The sequence below is a fragment of the Triturus cristatus genome, chromosome 7, assembly GCF_964204655.1.
Source record: "Triturus cristatus chromosome 7, aTriCri1.1, whole genome shotgun sequence".
NCBI lineage: Eukaryota > Metazoa > Chordata > Amphibia > Caudata > Salamandridae > Triturus > Triturus cristatus.
The window spans coordinates 668,345,665-668,367,437 of NC_140590.1; the positions used below are offsets into that span (position 1 = coordinate 668,345,665).

General features: G+C 44.2%; 1 protein-coding gene across 1 annotated transcript in view; it reads right to left on the reverse strand.

The window, feature by feature from the left end:
* LOC146810320 (cholesterol transporter ABCA5-like) overlaps positions 1–21,773 on the reverse strand; it is a 1,540,893-nt gene that overhangs the window by 1,352,379 nt on the left and 166,741 nt on the right. Inside the window, exon 2 of the mRNA XM_085617316.1 lies at positions 21,038–21,159. Coding sequence (XP_085473442.1) covers positions 21,038–21,142 — 105 coding nt within the window. The 5' untranslated portion in view covers positions 21,143–21,159. The remainder of the gene's footprint in view (positions 1–21,037; positions 21,160–21,773) is intronic.

Genomic DNA, 21,773 nt, shown 5'->3' on the forward strand with positions numbered 1-21,773 from the left:
TGCATTTAAGAATGCAACAAATTCTTAAGAGAGACTATGACATGTTATTTGGAGGTAAACACGTCATAGTTTTTGGAGATCTTTTACAGCTCATTCCAGTTAAAGGACAACCAGTGTTTAATACTGTGACACATGAAGACACGAAGAAGTCATTAGGAAGCATTGGTAATGCGAATATTTGGTCGTTCTTTGAGTACAAAGAACTCACTACCAATATGAGACAAGCAAACGACGAAGATTATGCAAGTATTCTGAAAGATATCAGAATTGGACTACTCACAGAAGTTGGCAAAAAAGCATTACAGAGTCGGTTGCTACATAATTTATTTCCAAATGAAGAAATAGTTGCAGAGAAAATATACCAGAACATTGCAGAAAAAAATACTGTAATCTGCTTAATGCCAACACTACGTGAGTGCTCAATATTCAATGAGCAACTTTTGAATTGGAAAAGGAAGAGATTAAGAAAATGGAAGCAGAGGACAAAATTCAGCATGAAAGAATTACTTTTACATTAACAGGCAAACTGAAAAATAAATTGGATTCACTAGAGAAGAACATTTCCAAAACAGCTGGATTAGAAAAAAATCTATATGTTTGCATGAATTGTCGAGTGATTTTAAGGAGAAATTTGGATGTAGAAAAAAGTTTAGTGAATGGAGCTATGGGAAGAGTTGTGGGTTTTATTAATTATCAGAAAAAAGAAGGAATTGAATGTTTAAAAATAAAATTTGATCAGATAGAAGAAGTTAAAGACATTTGTCGTTGTTCAGTTCGTTTCATGCTTGTGAAAGACTTATATGTGCGTAGAAAGCAGTTTCCATTTTCTCTAGCATATGCTGTAACTAGTCACAAGTCTCAAGGATTGACTGTAGATAGTGCTTTTGTAAACATTGGTTCTACTGTGTTCAAAGAAGGTATGGCATATGTTGCTTTGTCACGAGTGAAAACATTATCTGGTTTATTTATGATAGACTTTGATGACTCAAAAGTTAGTGCTGATACAAACTGTGTAAAGGAGTATAATAGATTAAGAAGAACCTATGCTCCTCATTTAGGTCAGTATCCTGTGATTGAAAAACATGTTGCTTCTCGGAAAAGGAGATTTGAAAATATCTGTAATGTGGATGAACAGAACAAAAAAAAAAGGACAGTGATGTGATAGCAAGGAAAAAGAAAAAGGACAGTGTTGAAGAGGTTGTTGGTTGCCATTTTGAAAATAGCTCTGGTATCAACTGCTATGCAAATGTAGTGCTGAATGTTGTATTTTATCTTGAAAAGTTGCTAGAACAGATAATAGTAAATCATGGAAAAAGATTGTGTTCTCTGCTGAGTCTCCTTTTTGAGAAGCTGAGTACTGATAAAACTGAAATAGAAAGTGCTACTGATGTTAGAAATCTTTTAGATGTATGTTGTGGTTCTACACAGTTTAAAGAAAATGTCCAGCAAGATGCACAGGAATTCTTAATATATATTTTGAGTGTACTTGAAGATGAAGGAGTAGAAGTAGAAAACTTATTTGGTGTCTCTTACAAATGGGAACATTGCTGTGAAAACTGTATGATCACATGTAGTAGTAATGTTGATTCAGAAAGGTTCATATTTTTACCATTACCAGAGAGTAAATCAGTGACTTTTAGTAAATTAGTTAAAGATGCCAATCACAACATGGAATGTTCTGAATGCAAATCTGACATGTTTTCCACGTTATTTTTACAGAAATATGGTCAGTATGTAATTTTAATGATGCAACATTGTAGAGCTGATGGTTCAAAATTGGATACTTTAATAAAGAAGTTTACAGGACAACAATTATCAATTTCTGGAAAAACTTTTGTTACAGTTGCAATAATTTTTCATGAAGGACCTACTGTAACTTCTGGACATTACACAGTTTATCTTAAATGTGAAAAAGGCTGGACACTGTGTAATGATTCCCAATTGATTTTCAAGCAACGTTTGCCTTATGATTTACCCAATTCTTATTTAATTTTTCTGAAACCTAAATTTTGAAAACTAAAAACTGCATCTGAACAAAGCATTTTTTGTAATTTTAAAGGATTATAATTGAAGATATCACTTAAAAAGGATTTTGAAATTACTATTTGGCCTAAAGGAAAAGTAATAAAAACAATTGTGGACTCCTTTGAAAGAAATTATTTTGGTATGTGTGCTTTTGCGACAAGGTTTAAAGACGGTTTGTCTAGAAAAATTTTATTCATCTAGAAAAGTACTTGTAATATATATGTAATATTTCTAACAAGGTATATTTTACTGAGGAAAGTTTTAGGGCTTTTTTTAAACAATCTTTCAGATTGTTTTTTTTTTTTGCCCTCTGTTAAATGATGAATACAATTGTTTTCACTATTTTAAGTGAAAAATAAAAAATTCTGAAAACAGCAAAAAAGGGCAAAAAATTGCTTTGTAAAATATGTAAAAACATGTAATGCTTTTTGTAATGTATGATTGAATATTAATACTTTTTTTCTTTTTTTGCAGAACTGGAAAGAAAAAAAAAAAAAAATTCTGTTCCCTTGCAAAATACTTTAAAAAAATTTTTTTCAAAACTTTTTTTTTTTTTAAAAAATAAGTGAAAAATATTAGTATTACTCAATCCTCCCTTTCATGCTTCCATTTCTTCACCTCTTTATGTACATACATTTTTTTTTTTTTTTAAATTTTTAAAAAAAACCTTGGGTGCGCGCAGGGTGCGCGCACCCCCCCAAAAAAAAAATAATAATAAATCCCCCCCAAAAATTTTTGGGGTTTGGTTTTTAAGTGGCTCTTAAAAGAGCCCTTGAGTTAATGGAGGGAAACAGGAAGAGAAAAACGAAAAAAAAGAAAAAACATCTATGGCCTACTGCACTCATGGGCATCAAATTTTCTCTGAATGAGATCAAGATTGGTCTCACACACAGAAATAAGTTTACCACAATCAGTGCAGCGTGTGGACAACCTCGCAAAACAAGGTGGTCCAAAACGAGGTGTGGAAGAAGGCAAAGGCACCACTGCTGAAAAAGTGCTCGGCTGAGCTGCTGCAGATGTCGTCGGTTGAGCAGCTGGAGGGTTTGCTCCAGAAGCTCGACGAAAAGTCACTGGATGCATTTTGTCAACATGCCTCAACATAGTGTGAATGCTAAAAGAATATTTCTTGTTAGGATTCCCACGTGACAAGACTTTTTGACAAAGTACACATGTAACTTTAGGTGCATTTACCTTTTTTTGTCCCTCTGGAAAAGTGAAAAACTGCCATATAAAGCTGTCTTTCTGCTTCCTGCTCCTCTGCCTCTCAAGAGTGTCCTGGTCACTGTCTGAAGATGGTTGCTGTTCAGCCATTGTCTCTCAACAACAGAATAGCTCCTTCTCCAAAGGAATCAGAACTAATAATGAGGGGAGTAGGTGTGGTTTGGGAAGAATCGGGAACTGAAAGTACTTCAAACCAATCAAAAGTGATGATTCTTGATCACATGACTTGCCATGAGGGGATTGGGTGTGGTGTTGAAACAATCAGAAACTGAAAGTAATGATAACCAATTAGAAGTGTTGTTTTATTGAGCATATAACCCGAGGTGCGCGCACTGCGCAAGCTCCGAGCGCGCACCTCGTGATTACGCATGCGCGAACGCGTAGGAGTGCATGTACATACGTCATATGCGCGCACGTAACGCGCATACGTTGAAGACGCGTATACGTGAACGTTATTGCGCGTAATTTAAGCGTATGCGGAAGTGAACCGCGTGGAGCACGTAGGACGCACGCATACGTACTGGGTGCGTGCTCCCAGCGCGCACTATGACGTATATATGCGTACGTAATAACGTACGACGGTATTCATAAAAAACGTACGAAATTGTACTAGGAGCGCGCTCAGAGCGCGCACCCCAAGAATTTATATGAAAAAAAAAAGTGGAGAAAAATTAATTGCAAAAATAATTTTTTTTTTAATTAAATAATTCAAAAATTAGCATTAAAAAAAACGTACAAATTCACTGAAAAAACCAAAGGTTTCACACACGTTATAGTTAGGAATTAGCATTTAAAAAACCTTGCAAATTCACTGAAAAAACCATAGGTTTCAGGCCTGATATAGTTCTGAATTAGCATTTTAAAAACCTTAGAAATTCACTGAAAAAACAATAGGTTTTAGGGGTGTTATAGCTAGCTGGACATTTCACTCAAACAAAACCATTGAAATTCCTCCGGTATAGTTAGTTGTACTAACTACATCTCGCGCGCCCGCAATCCACTGCTGATGAGGTCACATATTACATCATTCATGACATGGTCAGTGACATCACTGATGACATCTCAAATGACATAACTGATGACATCACTGATGACATCATCCATGTGACAATCAGATACACCTCATCATACACTAGTATAACCTTTCATCGCTCACTGTAAAATACAGAGTGCCAGGTTTAAAACCGTTGACACACCAATACAAGTTTGTAAACACCCACTCCTAGATCTATACACACATGTAATCACTTACCTATAGATTCACTCATACATGCTGTCAATGATCAATAGAACACTATCAAATATACTTCTACACCTACATCGAAATTACACATCAGCACACATCCTAATCACTTATGAAGTCATCCTACTCACTTATGCAAACAATGGACTTAAAACGCACCACAGGGCGTGTTTACACACATATCACCTCAGGCCCCGCCCCCAACCTTCACCACTGTGCAAACGCACCCCGTGGCGTGTTTTAAGTTGGGGGATTAAGTCCCCTGGAGGCCAACTAGCACACCAAGTACCTCCAGTATGCGCCAGGGAGCTGCATTGCAGAGAGGTGTTCTGGCGCATACTGGAGGTTCCTGGTGGGCTAGTTGGCCCCCAGGGACACCCAGTATTCAAGGGCAATTAGTTCCCCCAGGGGGCGCGTTTGCAGAGTGGTGTAAGGAGGGGGCGTGGCCTCCGGCCCGATCCCGGTCTTTTTTTTTTCTTCTTTTTTTTTTTTATTAGGGGGGCTGTGTTGTGACAGAACAGTTCTCTGCTCTGTCATGGGATTTTAAAATTTGAATTTTACTGTGTTGCTTATTTTTAAAAATCGCCGCAATCTTTAGATAAACCTTAAAAAAGGAGATTTTAACTCACACGCTCTTCTGCACTCTCTGACACCCGGCACCCCGCAGAGGAGGAGGGCGCAGCGCCATTGGCTGATCACACTACTAACTGTTGCATAAAAGCCTGATGCCATACGCTTCCCTCATCGGATGCGCGCAGGCGGTGCGCCAAAGGCGTGCCAACGGCAAGCTCGACTGCGCCCATCCGCGGCGGGCCGGGGCCAGGGGCCACGACCCCTGCCCGTTTCTCTTCCCATATTAGGAGGTATAGCACTAACTCTCTACTCAAATTAAGAGGAAAAGTCTCTGCTCCATGCAATTTTTCTTGGAACCTAGCAGAACCACACACCACCTGCTCACAATGCGGATTTCAGCTCCATTCTACCCCTCCAACCAAAAAAACGCAGCGAAGCATGTACCTCTTGAATTGTAGGTCACTCTCTAAACATACTATAGAAATTTCCATGCTTTTAGAAGAGCTTAACTCAGATGTTTTATTCCTGACAGAGACCTGGCTCCATGCAGAGTCAGAACCTGATCTCATCCAGGCTCTCCCTCAAGGATATCAAATATGATGGGAAGACCGCACAACGGGAAGAGGAGGTGGCTTAGCAGTCATCTATAAAGACTGTTATGGGTGTCGCAGCTCCCCCAATCCGATACCAGACTGCCAAAGTCTCTCCTTTGCTATTGACTTCTCCCCCACCAGCACCTTTTCAGGGATGCTTCTATATCGCCCACCTGGAACTCTGGGACAATTTTCTAACACCCTTCCATCCACCATACCTAACCTAGAATGCAGCCCATCTAATTTCACCCTCTTAGGGGATTTCAACATCCATTTTGACGACACCACGGACCATACTGCCCTAGAAATGACCACCAGCCTCTCCGCACTACAATATAAACAAATAGTGCCTAAACCTACCCACAACAAAGGCCATCTTCTTGATCCCGTTTTTAGTAACTGCACAGATCTCCTAGTGGGAAGTCCCTCCCCCCTTCCATGGATGGACCACTTCCTGATCCCCCTTTCCTGGGTTACCTCAGACCCCTACTCCTCCATCTCCGCAGTTATTCGCAGGGAACTAAACTGGTCAAAACACCCCCAAGCTGTATGGTTAGCAGCTCTCGAAATCTCTAGACCACCCAACAACTCTGACTCTACTCTAGCTAATGAAAACTACAATAGATGGATTTCTAATTCACTAGACTCTGTACTCTCAATGAAACGCACCGAACCCAAGCGCAGCACAGGGACCGCCCCCTGGTATTCCTCTGAACTACGGGAAAGGAAACGTAACTGCAAAATCTGGAGAGGAAATGGTGACTGGACTACTCTCCTTCCAGTAAAATTGCATATAGAGCAGCAATAAAAACTTACAAAAGCGAAATTAAAATCGCGCAATCGAAAGAAAGATTAATGCAGCTGCCTCCAGGCCCAAGGAAATATATCGCATCTGGAAAACCCTTCCTAAGCGCCCAGAAAAACCTCCAAACTCCCTCAATGCACAAACTCGTTGCAACAACCTGGCAGAGTTGTTCTTCCATAAAATACAAACCATTAATACATCCATCCCCCCTACTCAGACTCCGCTCACCAAATCATCTGAATTAGGGCCTCAGCCCTTAGACACACTCGATTCCATCCCCCTTATTGATCCCACCACGCTAGAATCCATTATGCATCAGGTGAAATCCGGATCCCCCAATGACCCGGCACCCCCGCGTATCCTGCTCCCAGTCACTGGCCACATCCTACCTACCATCCTTGATCTGCTTAATGCCTCTCTATCTGCCGGCACTGTCCCGCTCCCCTGGAAGCGGGCCATGGTTAAAGCCCTCCTCAAAAAACCAAACTTAGATCAAGACAACCCCAGTAACTACCGACCAATCTCCCTGTTACCCTGGCTAAGCAAGATCCTTGAGAAACATGCCAACATAGTATTGGCAGAGTTCCTAGAGTCCAACCACCTGCTCGACCCCACCCAGACAGGATTCCGCCCCTTGCATGGGACTGAAACCGCCCTAGTCGCAATGACGGAGGAGGCCAGGAAGATCCTGGACCAAGGCGGCTCTGCAGCAATCATCCTCCTTGACCTAAGTGCTGCCTTCGACACTGTAAGCCACAACATCCTACTGCACTCACTTACCAGCTTAGGAGTCTCAGGAAAGGCAATTGCCTGGTTTGAATCCTTCCTTTCAGACCGCTCCTGCCAGGTGTTTGAGGGCAAATTCACATCCCCTAGCAAGCCTCTTGGCTGCGGTGTGCCGCAGGGCTCTTCTTTGAGCCCTACGTCATTTAATATATATATGAGCCCCCTAGCCGAGATTGTCCGCCCCTTCGGGGTAAAAATTATCACCTACGCAGATGATACTCAGCTAGTGGTGGCTCTCAATCAACCGCACACCGCGCCTAATTGCTTGAGAGACTACTTAGAAGCAGTTACCAAATGGATGACATCGTCCTGTCTCAAGTTGAATGGAGACAAAACTGAGCTGATGCTCTTAGGTAACTCCCCCAATATAGCATATGGCCATGTCTGAACTGGGGTGGCGTGGTGATCAAAATAACGATGGAGTAAACCCAGATCTGTGACTGGGGGTGAATATTTTGCAATGTGCAACATTTCGTCCATCATCTTGTGTGTTTTGCTAACCCCCCTAATATCACCATCGATTCATTGTAGCCTACCTGCCTAGGACCTGCTCCCACGCCTAAGGACACAATCAAGAGCCTGGGCATCTGGCTAGATAAGTTCCTTAACTTTAATTGTCAAGCAGCTAAACTTTCAGCCACTTGCTTTGGTCTACTCAGGCTTCTACGAAAAATCCTCCCCTTGCTGCCCTTCCACACGAGACAGATTATTTTCCAGGGTCTCATTCTGTCTCCTCTGGATTTTGGGAACGCCCTTAACTTAGGGGCCCCCAGGCCACCTTGCACAAGCTCCAGATCATCCAAAACTGTGCAGCCCGAACCCTTCTTCAGATTTCCCGTCGACTCCCAGTTAAACCCGGGCTAAAGAGCCTCCATTGGCTCCCAATCAGGGAAAGAATTGAATTCAAGGCACTGTGCATCGCCCACCGAGCTTTCTGGGAAACGGACGCTGTCATCAATCAATCATTGATAACCCCCTACCACCCAAACAAACAGCTCAGATCTGCATCTTCCTTCCTCGCCGTGGTGCCCAGGATTAAGAGATTCAGATGTGGGGGCAATTCATTCTCCTATAACTCGGCTAAGCTCTGGAACTCCCTTCCCCTTCATCTGCGATCAGAGCCCAAATTATTCCCCTTCCGCAAACACTTAAAAACCCTGCTTTTTAATAAACCAGTATAACCTCCAACTGTTCATCTACACGCGTTTTGTCTGTAGCGCTAGGATGCCTCAGGGTAGCTATCGCGCTTAATAAATGGTCTTTTCATTTCATTTCATGTGCAGAAAGAACCAACAGAGGAGCAGAAAGTCCTCCTGTCCCCCCAGCTTTTTACTGACGGGTACTGGTGAAAACGGACACTGACTAACCAGGACCGCAGCCAGTGCTATGCTAAAAAACACTTTGAATACAGTGAAAACACCTACATACACTAGGGAACACTATGCGTTGGGGTACCCCTTTGATTAGCATGACCTCCTCTGTATTTGCCCTGAGTTAGTTCCTGGGTCATTGCATGAGTACATGGGTACTGAGTAGATGATTAGAATACTGCAAGGAAAGTGCATGGAGAATTCATAAGTGCTTGGGTTTTGGCGGAGTTATTGGAGAACTACATGGTGCTGGCTGGGTGATTGGAGGAGAGCATGGGTAGTGGCAAGGAGATGGCTGGACTGCATCAGTAGTGCTCAGGGGATTGTAGCAGTGCATGTGTTAGTTCCTGGGTCATTGCATGAGTACATGGGTAGTGACTGGATGATTAGGGTGCTGCAAGGACAGTGCATGGTGATTTTATAACTGCCTGGGTTTTGGCAGAGTGATTGGATAAGTACATGATGCCGGATGGGCGATTTGAGGAGTGCATGGGTAGTGACGGGATTTCTGGACTGCATGGGTACAACCTGGGTAAATGGAGGAGTGAATCAGTACTGTGTAGGTGGTTAGAGGTCTGCATGGGTAGTGCACAGGGGATTGTAACAGTGCATGTGTTAGTGCCTGGGTCATTCCATGAGCACATGACTTCTGACTGGAAGATTAGAGTACTGCAAGGAGAGTGCATGGTGAATTTATAAGTGCTTGTGTTTTGATGTATTAATTGGATAGGTACATGGTGCAGGCTGGGTGATTGAAATAGTGCATGGGTACTGACAGGGTGATGGCTGGGTAGTGCTCAGAGGATTGTAGGAGTGCATGTGTTAGTGACTGGGTCATTGCATAAGTACATGGGTACTGATTGGATGATTAGAGTACTGCAAGGAAAGTGCATGGTGAATATATAAGTGCCTGGGTTTTGGCGGAGGTATTGGATAAGTACATGGTGCTCACTGAGTGATTGGAGGAGTGCATGGGTAGTGACAGGGCGATGACTGGACTGCATGGGTACTGCTCAGGGTATTGTAGCAGTGCATGAGTTAGTGCATGAGTGCATGGCTAGTGACTGGATGATTAGAGTGCTCCAGGAGAGTGCATGGTGAATTTATAAGTGCTTGGGTTTTGGCATAAGTACACACATGTCACATCAGGCCACCCCCCTCCCTTCACCACTGTGCAAACATGCCTACCGCCGGGTTCTAAGTTGGGGGATTAACTCCCCTTGAATCCTGACGGTCCCCGGGGGCCAACTAGCCCATCAGGTACCTCCAGTAAGCACCATAGAGCTGCGTTGCAGAGAGGTGGTCTGGTGCCACGCCCCTTTTTACACCTCTCTGCAACGCAACTCTGTGGCACTTTACTGGAGGTACCCCCAGGGACCCTCAGGATTCAAGGGGACACCACAGAGCGCGTTTGCACACTTGTCACATCAGGCCACACCCTCTCCCTGCACCACTGTGCAAACGCGCCCCCTGGAGCATTGAAAATTGGGGGATTATATCCCCTTGAGTCCTGAGGGTTCCTCAGGGCCAACTAGCCCACCAGCTACCTTCAGTAAGCGCCACAGAGCTGTGTTGCAGAGAGGTGTAAAAAGAGGCGTGGCTTCTCAACACCTCTCTGCAACGCACCTCCCTGGCGCATACTGGAAGTACCTGGTGGGCTAGTTCACCCCCAGGGACCCTCAGGATTGAAGGGGACTTAATCCCCCATTTTGCAATAAGCCAGGGGGTGCGTTTGCACACTTGCTATGTCAGGCCCCGCCCCCTCCCTGCACCACTGTGCAAACGTGCCGAAATTAAAAAAAATATATATTTTTTTTTTTGGGCCCTGAGGGTCCTTCTGAGACCCCCTGAGCAGGCCTAAGGGGTCAGGGTGTTTCGACCCTGCCCCTTCTCTTGTTTTATACCTTTGTTTCTCTGTTTTCTAGTGACTCGCTTCTACCGAGCCACAAGATGGCTGCCAACACTTCCTGGTTTGGAGTGTTGGCAGCCAATCACAGTGAAGCTCGTGCACGGGACTTAGGCTCCGCCCAATTATCGAAACCTTTATTTTTCTAATTTCTCAGCAACTACTGAACGGAATTACACCATTTAAAAAAAAGGTCTCTTTCTGATCCAAGCACTACCTTTGTGCCAAATTTGGGGTAATTCCGTTCAGTAGTTTCGGCTGTAGCCTTGCACAAAGTTTCCTATGGGAAATTGATTTTTTTACTCTTACTTTTTGAATTTCTCAAAAACTACTGAATGGATTTACACCACTTAAAAAAAAGGTCGCTTTCTGAACCAAGGTCTACCTTTCTGCTAAATTTGGGGAAATTCCGTTTAGCAGTTCGGGCTGTAGCTCGTCGCAAAATTTCCTATGGAAATTAACATGGGGAAAACGTGTTTTGGGACCCCCCTTTTTTCTCAGCCCCTGCTTGACGAATCACCTCCAAACTTTCAGGATAGGAGCTAACCTGGATAGACTTTTGTTTTGGAGAATTTCGCAAAGATTCGTCAAACGACGCCAAAGTTATTAGCAAATCAAAAAATGCTGTTCCTATGGAAACTAGGTTGTAAATATAACTACCTACTGGCGGCTGCCAGTAGGTAATATATCAACTTCCTCCTTTACAAGAAAACACAGGGACACAACGGGGTTTTCCAGGGCAGCGATTTATTGGTGTGCGTGTACACACACACACGCACGCGCACGCGCGCACACACACACACACACACACACACACACACAGACACACCCCACCCCCCAGTCGAAGGCTACGGCTGAAACGCGCAGGCCATTTCACCTTGGTGCGGTCTATGTTTAAATAAATATATTATGGTTTTCCGATGAATTACCTCCTTGGTGGTGCTGTGTCCTTTTATGTGTGACGGAGCAGATGCTCCTTAAGGAAGGAAGAGGCATGTAGCACAAACAATAGAATGAATGCAAAAAGGTACAGGATGTAAGCAATTTTGGGTTGTTGTGGGTTGTTATTCACTGTGTTAGTAGCTATGGAGAGGAAAACTACAAAAAGATGGAGGTCACAGTCTCCATCGTCTGAAGCTGAGTGATTATTGGCAGGATGTGACAGCAAGGGGTTCTGGTGTTGCCTCTGCTGCGTCTTCTGTTTCCCTTTCCGCCTTGGAAGTCCAGGCTATGATTGATGCTGCAGTCACCAAAGCATTGTCATTCAAGCATAATGCTGTTGGATGTGATCAAGATTCAGATTCATCTGCTGACTAAGGGCCTTAGAGAGACTGCCTAGTGCCTGGTGGAAAATTCATATTGAGGGAAGATCTGGCTGATATTTTGTCACATATCAGAGACAATCTGGGGATGGTGCCGCCTCTGATCTGAGGATCTTTTTCCACAATTTGCTAAGCCTGCGGTGCTGGCTTTACCATTGCACCCAAAGACTAAGGAGGCGCTCATCAGATCATGGAAAGAACCTGAACATATTCAGTTTCCCTGTTACCTTCAGAAATCTTATGCCTTTGAAGAAGGGGATAAGCTGTTGCCCCATCCCGTCAAGGTTGACTCCATGCTGGCCCTTCTCATTGGCAGATCCTCATTAAATCCAGATGCCTGTTTTCCTGCGGATCATGTGGATCGCAAAGTGGATGGTGACCTTAAGAAGACTTTCAATGCCTCTAACCGGGTTCTCAGGGCGGCAATTTATGGGGCTCATTCTTTGGTGAAGGATTTTGAGGATCTAGCAGAAGCCATGCCAGAAGGTTCACATGCGTCGGATGTCCTGATGCATATGGGGCAACAGGCAAAGTTCCTGGCTGATGTGTTGACAAATGTAATCAAGGCGGCTTCAATGGCATCGGCCTCTGCTATCAAGGCAGACTGAAACTTTTGGTTGAGGGAGTGGAAGGGGGATCTGGCTGAGAAGTCTTCTTTTCTCGAGCTACCATTTGAGGGTGGCCGGTTTTTGGTGAACCTTTGGATGGCCTTACCTGGAAGTCCTTTAAGGATAAGAAACACACCTGGTCGTGCAAGTCCTCTTCCAGTAAATCGTCTAAACCTTGGAATCGTTTGGCTGCCAGGGACACCTAGGATTTGCCTCGTAAGAACACCTGATCCTATTCCTTCTGCAGAAGGAGGTTTCACCCTCAGAGAGGCAAGCAGCAGGATGTTTCCTCCAAGGTGGGACCCCCAAGTCAGCAATCTTGACTATGGCAGTTCATTGGACTGAAGACCGGAGGGTGGACGGATAGCGCATTCCTTCCAGCCTGGGTGCTTTTCATCTCAGATATGTGTGTGTTGAGCATCGTTTGGAGCGGCTATCTTATCAACTTAATTTCTCCTCCTCCCGATACGGGGTGCATCCCAACTCCTGTTCCAAAGAATCCTATGAAGAAGGAAAATCTGTTGGCTGGGGTCACAGTTCTTTTGGAGAAGAGGGCAATCATTCCAGTGCCTCTGGATCAAATCGGTTTATTTGATTCTCTTCCTGGTGCAGAAGGTGTCAGGGGAATTTTGGCCTGTGTTAGACCTGAAGAGTCTCAGCCAATGGGTGTCATCCATGCCATTTAAGATAATGTCCTTACAGCAGCTCATCCTGCTGATTTTTCCTGGGGACTTCATGGCAACTATCAGCCTTCAGGATGCGTATCTGCACATACCGGTTTACCCAAGTCAACTGAGGTTTATGAGATTTGCTGTGGGTTCAATGCATTTTCAATTCAAGGTTCATCCATTCGGGATGAAGTCTGCCCGCATGTGTTTACTAAGGTGTTGGCCCCCTGATGGCTGGTCTCCATCTGCAGAAGATTTCCATCTACCCTTACCTCAGCAACTGCCTAGTCGAGGGAACTTCTCTTTCCCATACTTGTTTGGATGTGATATGAAGACAGTGCTGGATCTTCTGTAGTCTCATGGCTTCTTATTGAATGCAAGTCACAACTGACTCAGGATAGCATTTTCATAGGGGCTCGGTTCCGGATGGATCTGGGAATTGTGACTTTTCCAGACCAGAGGATGATAAAAAGTGAATTCACATCTACGGGACTTCTTGTCAGCACCTTGCCAAGCAGTCTCTCTATGGATGAGGGTGCAGGGAGAGCTGGCTGCCACACTGTTCTTGGTTCCCTGGGACAAGTGACACCTCATTATCCTCATGAGGTTCATTCTGAGGCAGTGAGTTTCCAATGTGCAGGATATGTCTTGCCTTCTACCTGAGACAGTGGCAATTCTGGGGGAACTGGACTGGTGGCTGGGTCCGTCCAACATTCTGAAGGGTGTTCCTTTGTCCACTCCAGCGATCATCACAATGGGTGCCAGCAAAAGTGGTTGGCAGGGCCTGGTCGGGTGCTCTCCTGATCAGAGACTCAAGGGATGTCAGTCAGAGCTTGTGGTCATTCAACTGGAGGGGATTTGTCTGGCCTCCTTCACTTTTCTATTCTTTTGAGGGACAGGGATGTTGTCATTCAGATGGAAAATACCACTGCCAAGTCCTATGTCAACCAGCAGAGGGGGGGCGAAAGCTCTTTCTTTGTCAACAATTGTTGATCATCTGCTTCTACGAGTTCAGTCGCATTTAAGTTCTCTCACAGCCATTTTCATTCAGGGAGTTTGGAATTGTCAAGCCAAAGGCCTGAGCAGGGAGGTTCCATCCTCTCAGGAATGTTGTCTTTCTCCCCGGGTGTTTGCCAGGGTGTATCAGTTGTGGGGTCACCCTTGGGTGGATCTGTTTGGGAGCCCTTGAAATGCCCTTTTTCCCCTGTATTTCTACAGGGGGTGGGAGGTGTCAGCCTCTGGGTGGATGCCCTGATGTTTCCATGGACGTATGGCCTGATGTGTACTTTCCCTCCATTTCCTTTGATCCAGAGGCTTCCGATACGGGTTCGGAGGGATGAAGCTCATGTAATTCTGGTGGCTCCAGCATGGCCCGCTAAATCTGGTTTCCTCTTCTAATGGAAATGAAGGTGGGCCCGGAGTGGCAGCTTCACTTAGTTCCTTCTCCTCTGAGATTCTGGTTTTGCAGGTCCAGTCTCTCGCAACAATCAAGCTGACTGTTTGGAGATTAAACGGGGGGATTGATGTTGCAGGATCTCTCTGCCTCTTTCTCCTCTTCTGTGCATGCTTCCAGGATGTTGTCCACTAGGTCTTCGCATGCTCGGCATTGGAAGACGTTTGAGGCTTGGTGTGATCAGAGGCACTTGCATCCTCTTTCTGTATGTCTACCCCAGGTCCGGGAATTTCTTCAGGCTGGGTTTCAGTTGGGTCTTAGTCTGGACTCCCTTAAGGTTCAGTGGGCAGCTGTTAAGGCTTTTCATGCTTCTTGGGGTGGTCTGGTGGACGATAAGGGCATGGTCTCCTGGATTTTTAAGGGGTTTTCGAATCTCCGTCCTGTCCCGCAGTTGATGGGTCCTGGAAACCTATCACAAGATCCAGTTGACTAACACCTGTGTCGAGGAAGAGAGTTTGACTGTGGGACACGAGGATCGGTAATCCAGCTGTGCTGTGAACATATAAAGAATGTAACTACCTGCATCATCAAAGGGGCAACTACATGATGTCAATGATGGACTGCACCATTTTTTTTAACCTGCATGCACTTCGCCAAACTTTGTATAGGCTGTTTTCACCTTTCCAGAAATACACATTTTCTCCCCTTTCACCCTCACCTGTTCTCAAATGTCTCATTGACATGAGCTGGCCACCCCAAAGATAGATTATTTGAGCTATCATCCTATGACTTACAATTCCAGAGATATTCCCATCTGATGGTCCACTACAATAAGATATAGTAGGAACCTAACAAGAAAAAAGAGGCAATATCGGTGTCCAACAGGTGCAAATCAGCCCCATAAGTGCTACACCACTGGAAAAATAACCGCCCATGAGAACTAATTGAGACATTCTTTAAATACTGAAGAGGTATAAGCCCAGTCCTCTTTATGACTGCACCTTCAAGGAGGTCTACTTCTCACAGCCTCCATCATTCAAGTCCATGCCAGCTTTATTCCTTTTTGTTTCGATTCACCAAGCAGGGCTACTGTTTATTTTTCATTCATTTTATGCATGTCTCGCACAACATGAATTCACTCAGTTACAGCGGCAGGCTGCAAAAACTGTGTAATTCTCCAGAAGCTCTTAGGGGCATTTGGGAAAAGGGTACAAGCTACTGGAGATAGATTGAGGGCTAAGCTTGCCTTCTGTGTCTCCAGCTTTAAAACACCCTCCATTGGTGCTGAGGATCCTGTCCACGTACACCTCTGCTTTTTTATGCTCACTTTATTCCTGTTACCCATCATTCCACTGCTGTTGTAACCTGGTTCATAGGTTTCGCATCGCAAACGCTTATCTTCAATAGAAAATCATCCATTTTATGAACGTAATGCCACACCTGGGGTAGAGTCCACCAGATGAATTTCCGGGATCGAATGGATCCATGGTGGTGGAAACTCAACCATTAGATTTTCACCAGGATTCTGCATTTCTTCCATAAATGGGAACATTTTCCATTACCGTTAAACAATAAATAAAAGATTTTGTCAATAAATCTCGGCTTACTGCAGAAGAGTGTTTAAACGATCACATTTAAAAGCATGCCAGTCCTGCAGAGAAAAGATGCAACTGTACTATCAAATGCATAACAAAGAAAAATGAAAATAATTGTGAAATTTGAACAGCCCAGCAGACTAGCACCACCACATTGTTCTGCAGAGAATTATGGGTGCTATCCTTCTCCCGTATGACAGACCCGAAGAAGGGATAGCATGTGCACCGAGAACGGATATGCTGTAAGTTACTAGACTAACAGCCCTGATGAGAAGCCCTGGCAAAGTTACTGGAGGCCCCACTTAGCTATGAATGGTGTGCAACCCACTAACCGATGAACAAACTCCTGCAGGAAATGAAGAAATTAGCCTCAGCCAGCCTCCCTGCAAAGTTGTTCTTTTTAATTTAAATCTGCTTTCTGAGAATCCGCCCCTCCCCCCTTTTAAATGTAAGGTACGGGCAACCAGCACTGCCCAAACTGCCAGGACCCTTGTTATGCCCCAGTTCTGATAAGAGGACTTTTCTTGACTGTTCTCTGAGGAGGGAAACTGTTCCCCAGCCTAACTGACTGGGCTCTTTGAATCAGGAGGATGGAATGACTGATGGCGGTATTTGCCTATCAGAATCAATTTGTAAATGTTGGAAAGTGGATTATTAGTAGGGGCAAATGAATATCTGCAGCTGGCAATACTGCCACTAACACAGTATAGGGCTCAGAATAGGCCTTAGAAAATTATTCCAGTGCTCAACCCTTGGTAGCTTGGCTTAACTTCAAAGACAGGTATGTAAAGCATTTAAAAACACCAATTCAGTAAATAATTAAGACACAATGCACAATACAAAATCCAACAGCAATTTATAAAAATAGAAAATATTTTTATCTTTAAAATGACACCAAAAAGACAAAGATCCAATGTAGGGAACCGGAGATATGAATTCTTAAAGATTTAGCATTATATAGCACATAGAAACCTTTAGCGCCTTATTGGGACATATGGTCGCGATAAACCGGGTTAAAGTCAAAGTTTCAGGCCAACCGCGATGGAGCTTTGTGCGGCTACCCCTCACGGTAGGTCTTGATCAAATTTTTTACCTTCTGACTTGGAAACTTTTCTGGAGCTTTTCTTCCCAGGGTCCCTCGGAATTCTCAGCCAGTCCGGATTCTGTGAGGGTTCACCGGATTGCCTTGAGATGAGCTCCCGGTCATATTCATGGGAGTCTGACCTTCGCAGCGTTCCAGCGGGACGATCCAAGCAGGCTCGCGGTTGAAGGCAGGTGGCTTGGTTCTCGCGGTTGCTCCCGGTCAACTTTTCCTTATTCGGACTTAGAAACTTTTACTGAGCTTTTTCTTGCGGGCTCCCGTGATGCTCCTCACCAGGCCGGATTCGGTGAGGGTTCGCCGGCCTCGGATTTCGCCTACTCCGTGTCAAACTCTAGAAGTCGGACCTACGAAGCTTTTCAGTGGGACGAACCTGAACGGCAGGCCGACTCGCGGTTGAGGGTCACCGGCTTGGCTGGCCAGGTTGAGTCGATCCCCTTATGGTGCTTTTTTACAATTTTGCTCCAAACTTCTCCAAACTTCAGGAACTTCTTCTTGAAGTTCCCCAAAGGGTCCCAAAGTGTCTCAAACTTACTCCAAGGGTCTCGAAGGTCCAAGATGGTCCTTGAAAGTTGAGGACATCAGTTCCCACAATCCACTTGGACAAACCCTTACAAATCCACTGGTAGCACTCCAGGTTGAGGATTCTTGGTGTTGATGTTCCAGGTAAGCTCTGTTAAGATGTAGCTTGCAGGGAGTCCACTCTTTAGTCCTTTAACAGTAAGGTAGTCCACAGAGATGTAGTTCTAGATGGTGCAGAAGGCGCAATCTTCAGGGTGCAGTCCTTAGTGATTGCACATCAAACTCCTCAGCATGGCCCCACTTGCTCTCTTGGGTTTCAAGCAGCAGATCCGAGAGGCTCTGCCCCTCTGAGATACTTATTCCAAGTTCCCTGGGTCAAGCAGGACGGCACTCCTGTCCAATGGGTGGCTGGGTAACGCCCCAAGGTATGACCACATCCTTCAGAGTGTGGCACTATTTTGTCCCAGAGTGCACCAATTCTTTCAAATTCATCATGGGTGATTTTCCAGCAGGGAGAGAAGAGCTGGCTAAACACACCCCTAGGATGGCTAATCTCCATAGGCGCTCCCCCTGATATCTGCTCATTCCTTCTTTAAGCCTAGCATCTGGATGGGTTCAAAAGAGTAGAGTTGTAAATGAAACTGGTGTCTTCCCCTTCCATTGAAGTCCATTGATTACGAATCCTCCCCCTGCTCTGGCATTCCTGTGTAACAGAACACTGCCCTTCCAGCAGAGCTGGTTAACCCCAGGGGCTCTTTATCACCTCTTCAAAGGAGCCTGGCTAATACACTTAATTCTGACCAATCAGTACATACCACTGGTAGGCTGAATCTGGGCTTACAGACAAGAAAGTCTGATAACTTTTTGTCTGTACATTTTAGGAGAAATTCAACACTTTCATATTGTTGGACTTATCAATACCATTCTGGGAAGTCTTTGAATGCTATTTTCATCATTGCCCTAGCAGGATGTATTAGTTAATAACTTCTTGCCATGTTAACCTATGTGGCAGGGGATTTGCAATTGGAAAAATGACTTGGGCCATTTTCCAGCACCAGGGCTTATAAAAACATATTTTATACATACTCTGCCTATATCTACAGGACCCCCACCCCTGGAACACCGAGGGGAGACTTTCTGAATATGTAAAAATATTGCATATACTCCCTCCACAGTGCTCCTAGCACTAAAGTCGATTTTGTGCAGCACTTTACTACAATGTGGGGAGTGAAATATGCCATTTCACTTAACCAGGGCATATAAAACTCATTTTATAAGGGTCCTCCTTATAAATACCTGACCCCCCCCCACCCCTGGGACACCTAGGAGAGACCCTGGGGGTACCTAATATGCCATAATATTATAGGTTATCCATTTTAAGTGCCCCAAACACCAACGTCGATGTTGGGCACAATTCACTTTTTAAAAACAGTCCTGCAACACAGGGCTACTTTTAAACTGACCTCAGCCTTCAGCAATGCACACATGCAAGTGCAGAAAGGGCTGCTGGCCTCTAAACTGCCATGCCCTATTATATACTAGGGACTTAGAGGTTGTTTCAATCCCCCTGCCCTATTATGTAGTAGGGCCTTATAGGGTAGGTCATGCCAATCACAGGGGTACCCTAACCCATAGTATACCCTAGAAAATGTAGATGTTTTCACTATATTCTAAGTGTCTCTTTCAGCATAGCCATAGCCCTAGCCCTGGCCCTTGGCTTGATTAGGCAGAGCCCAAGGGTCAGCCATAGTCAGTTACCACCAGTACCAGTCAGCAAACAATTGGGGGGTGCCCAGGGCACAGGATGACTTTGCAACAGTAAATATAAGCTGTTGTTAACCTCCACCTTGTTGAACACCTTTTGGACGAGGGTCTGGATGTGTGCTGCCCCTTCTGCTGTTTGTACTTGCACAACAAAAATCCAAGAGTATATATTTTCCTCCTGCTTAAGAACAAGCCCAATTGTCCATGTTGATGCTCTACTGGCCTTCACTGCTGATGCGGACACAGCCCACCAAGAAGCCGTCAATCAATTCAAGGATTGCAGAAATGAAGACACAGCTCCCTTAAGACCACCATACACATCACCATAAACTGAAAGATGGCTTTTGCAGGAAACACTCTGTACAAGTGCAAGTAAGTTGAACAGACACTATGCGTATCAAGCATGCTCCCTCTCTTCCTCCCTAAAGGCAGTAAGCACGCTATGTAAACTTTGAAACACGGCCTCCATTACTTTAACCCCTTGTGTGCCCATGACAAGCTGGACTCGTCATGGGCCGCGGTTGCGCTGTGTCCATGACGAGTCCAGCTCGTCATGAACCCCGCCCGCTAATGCAACGGCCGGCACAGGGCGGGGAAAGGGCGTGGCACACAAGGGGTTAAACGTTACTAGGTACACTCCCAATCATTTGCCATTGTATTTGCTTTCTATCGGTCATGTTTTATGAGACTGGAAAGTTTAGGGACACAAACAGAAAGCATTACCGACACAGAAACCATTATGTCTGCAAAATTCCAAATCCAGCTAGTGATCATCTTTATATCTAAACTTTGCTTAACCCTTAGATCTCTACTGACCTGGATCTCTACTTTTGTGGTACTGTACTTTCCATTACAGAACAGGAACTATAATTATATTTACATATTCGTTAGTTATTATAAAAGTGTGGTGTTTCCATAGCTGTGGCTAGACAGACATTTTTTTGCAGTTTTGATAATTGAATTGTCTTTTACCTCGACTACATAACTGTACTTCACTTCCCTTGTGCAAATCCCTGATCACTCATCCATGTTTACCTGAAGAGCTAAGAAGCCATAGTGAGCCTAACTTTCCATCACAGACTCAGATCCCAGGTCCGTGTGGAACCCTAGTATTCTCACTTTTCGCGGTATGGAGGTGTGTGCTCTGGAGAAAAGGAGAAAGAGTATGAGTGGGAGTGCAAGTGAAAGTGTTTGTTCCCATTAATGAAGCTTGACACATCTTGATATAGAAAAGTCAAAACAATTGGCTTTGTGAATGGATTGTTGATCTGCATTTTATATTACAAAGAATAGGGTACAGTCAATCATGTAGCTATTTTATTAGTTTCATTTTAAAATGTATCTAAACAAACACCTAGTTAATGCTACAATTATTCTCGTTACATATTCCCTCTCATGAAGTGCAGAGATTTGGAGCCGAGGCTTAACTGTGATCCAAGTGCAATAAAGACTCGGAAATAATTCTACACATAAATAGCAAAACAGTTCAACATGTTTAAGTCAGCGATGCACGTTTGCACATATGCTTCAAATTAACTGTATACCTGTATGCTGGTCTTCTTGGTCCTGCACTTAACCAGGTAGTTCTTGTACAGGAGAGCTTTGGTCTGTCGCCAGACTTTTGCATCTTTAACCGAAACAGATGCCATGACTGATGAGCTGCTCCCTTGAGGGAAGTAAAAATAAGCGTAAATAATTTACACAAAGAAAATATGTAAACGCAAAACATAATTATTTCCCAAAATTATGTCAAATTAATGCATTTTTCTATTTGAACTATTAATGCATTTCTGCGTTTTACTCTTAATATGTCATCATAATTCGATGCCTAAAATATTTCAAGTCTGCTTTGTGCAGGATTACCATCACACTGCAGGGCACAATAATGCGCAAAACAACGCGGAGATCAATTAGACAAAAATGGCTTTACAAAAACTAAATTTAGACAGCTGCACATTTTAAGGCACAACCCCACAGGACTAGTTGGAGCAGCACGATTAAAATCTCTACATAGAAGACACGTGCGATACATCCACACTGTAATAATCTGACATTCATAAACACATCTTTGAACTCCGGTTATAAGGTCTGTGTTTGTGACATTTCAAGGTTTACAAAGGATGGGATTAGCTTCACATGCACTACACAACTACAGGCAAATTCCTTACTGTTACGCTTTATTAGTGCATTAATATGTATGAACAATTTTAAAAATGCAACATATTTGTGAAAAATGAATTTACCTTCTGTTAGAAATGGGATTTCTGGTTGGCTAGGGCA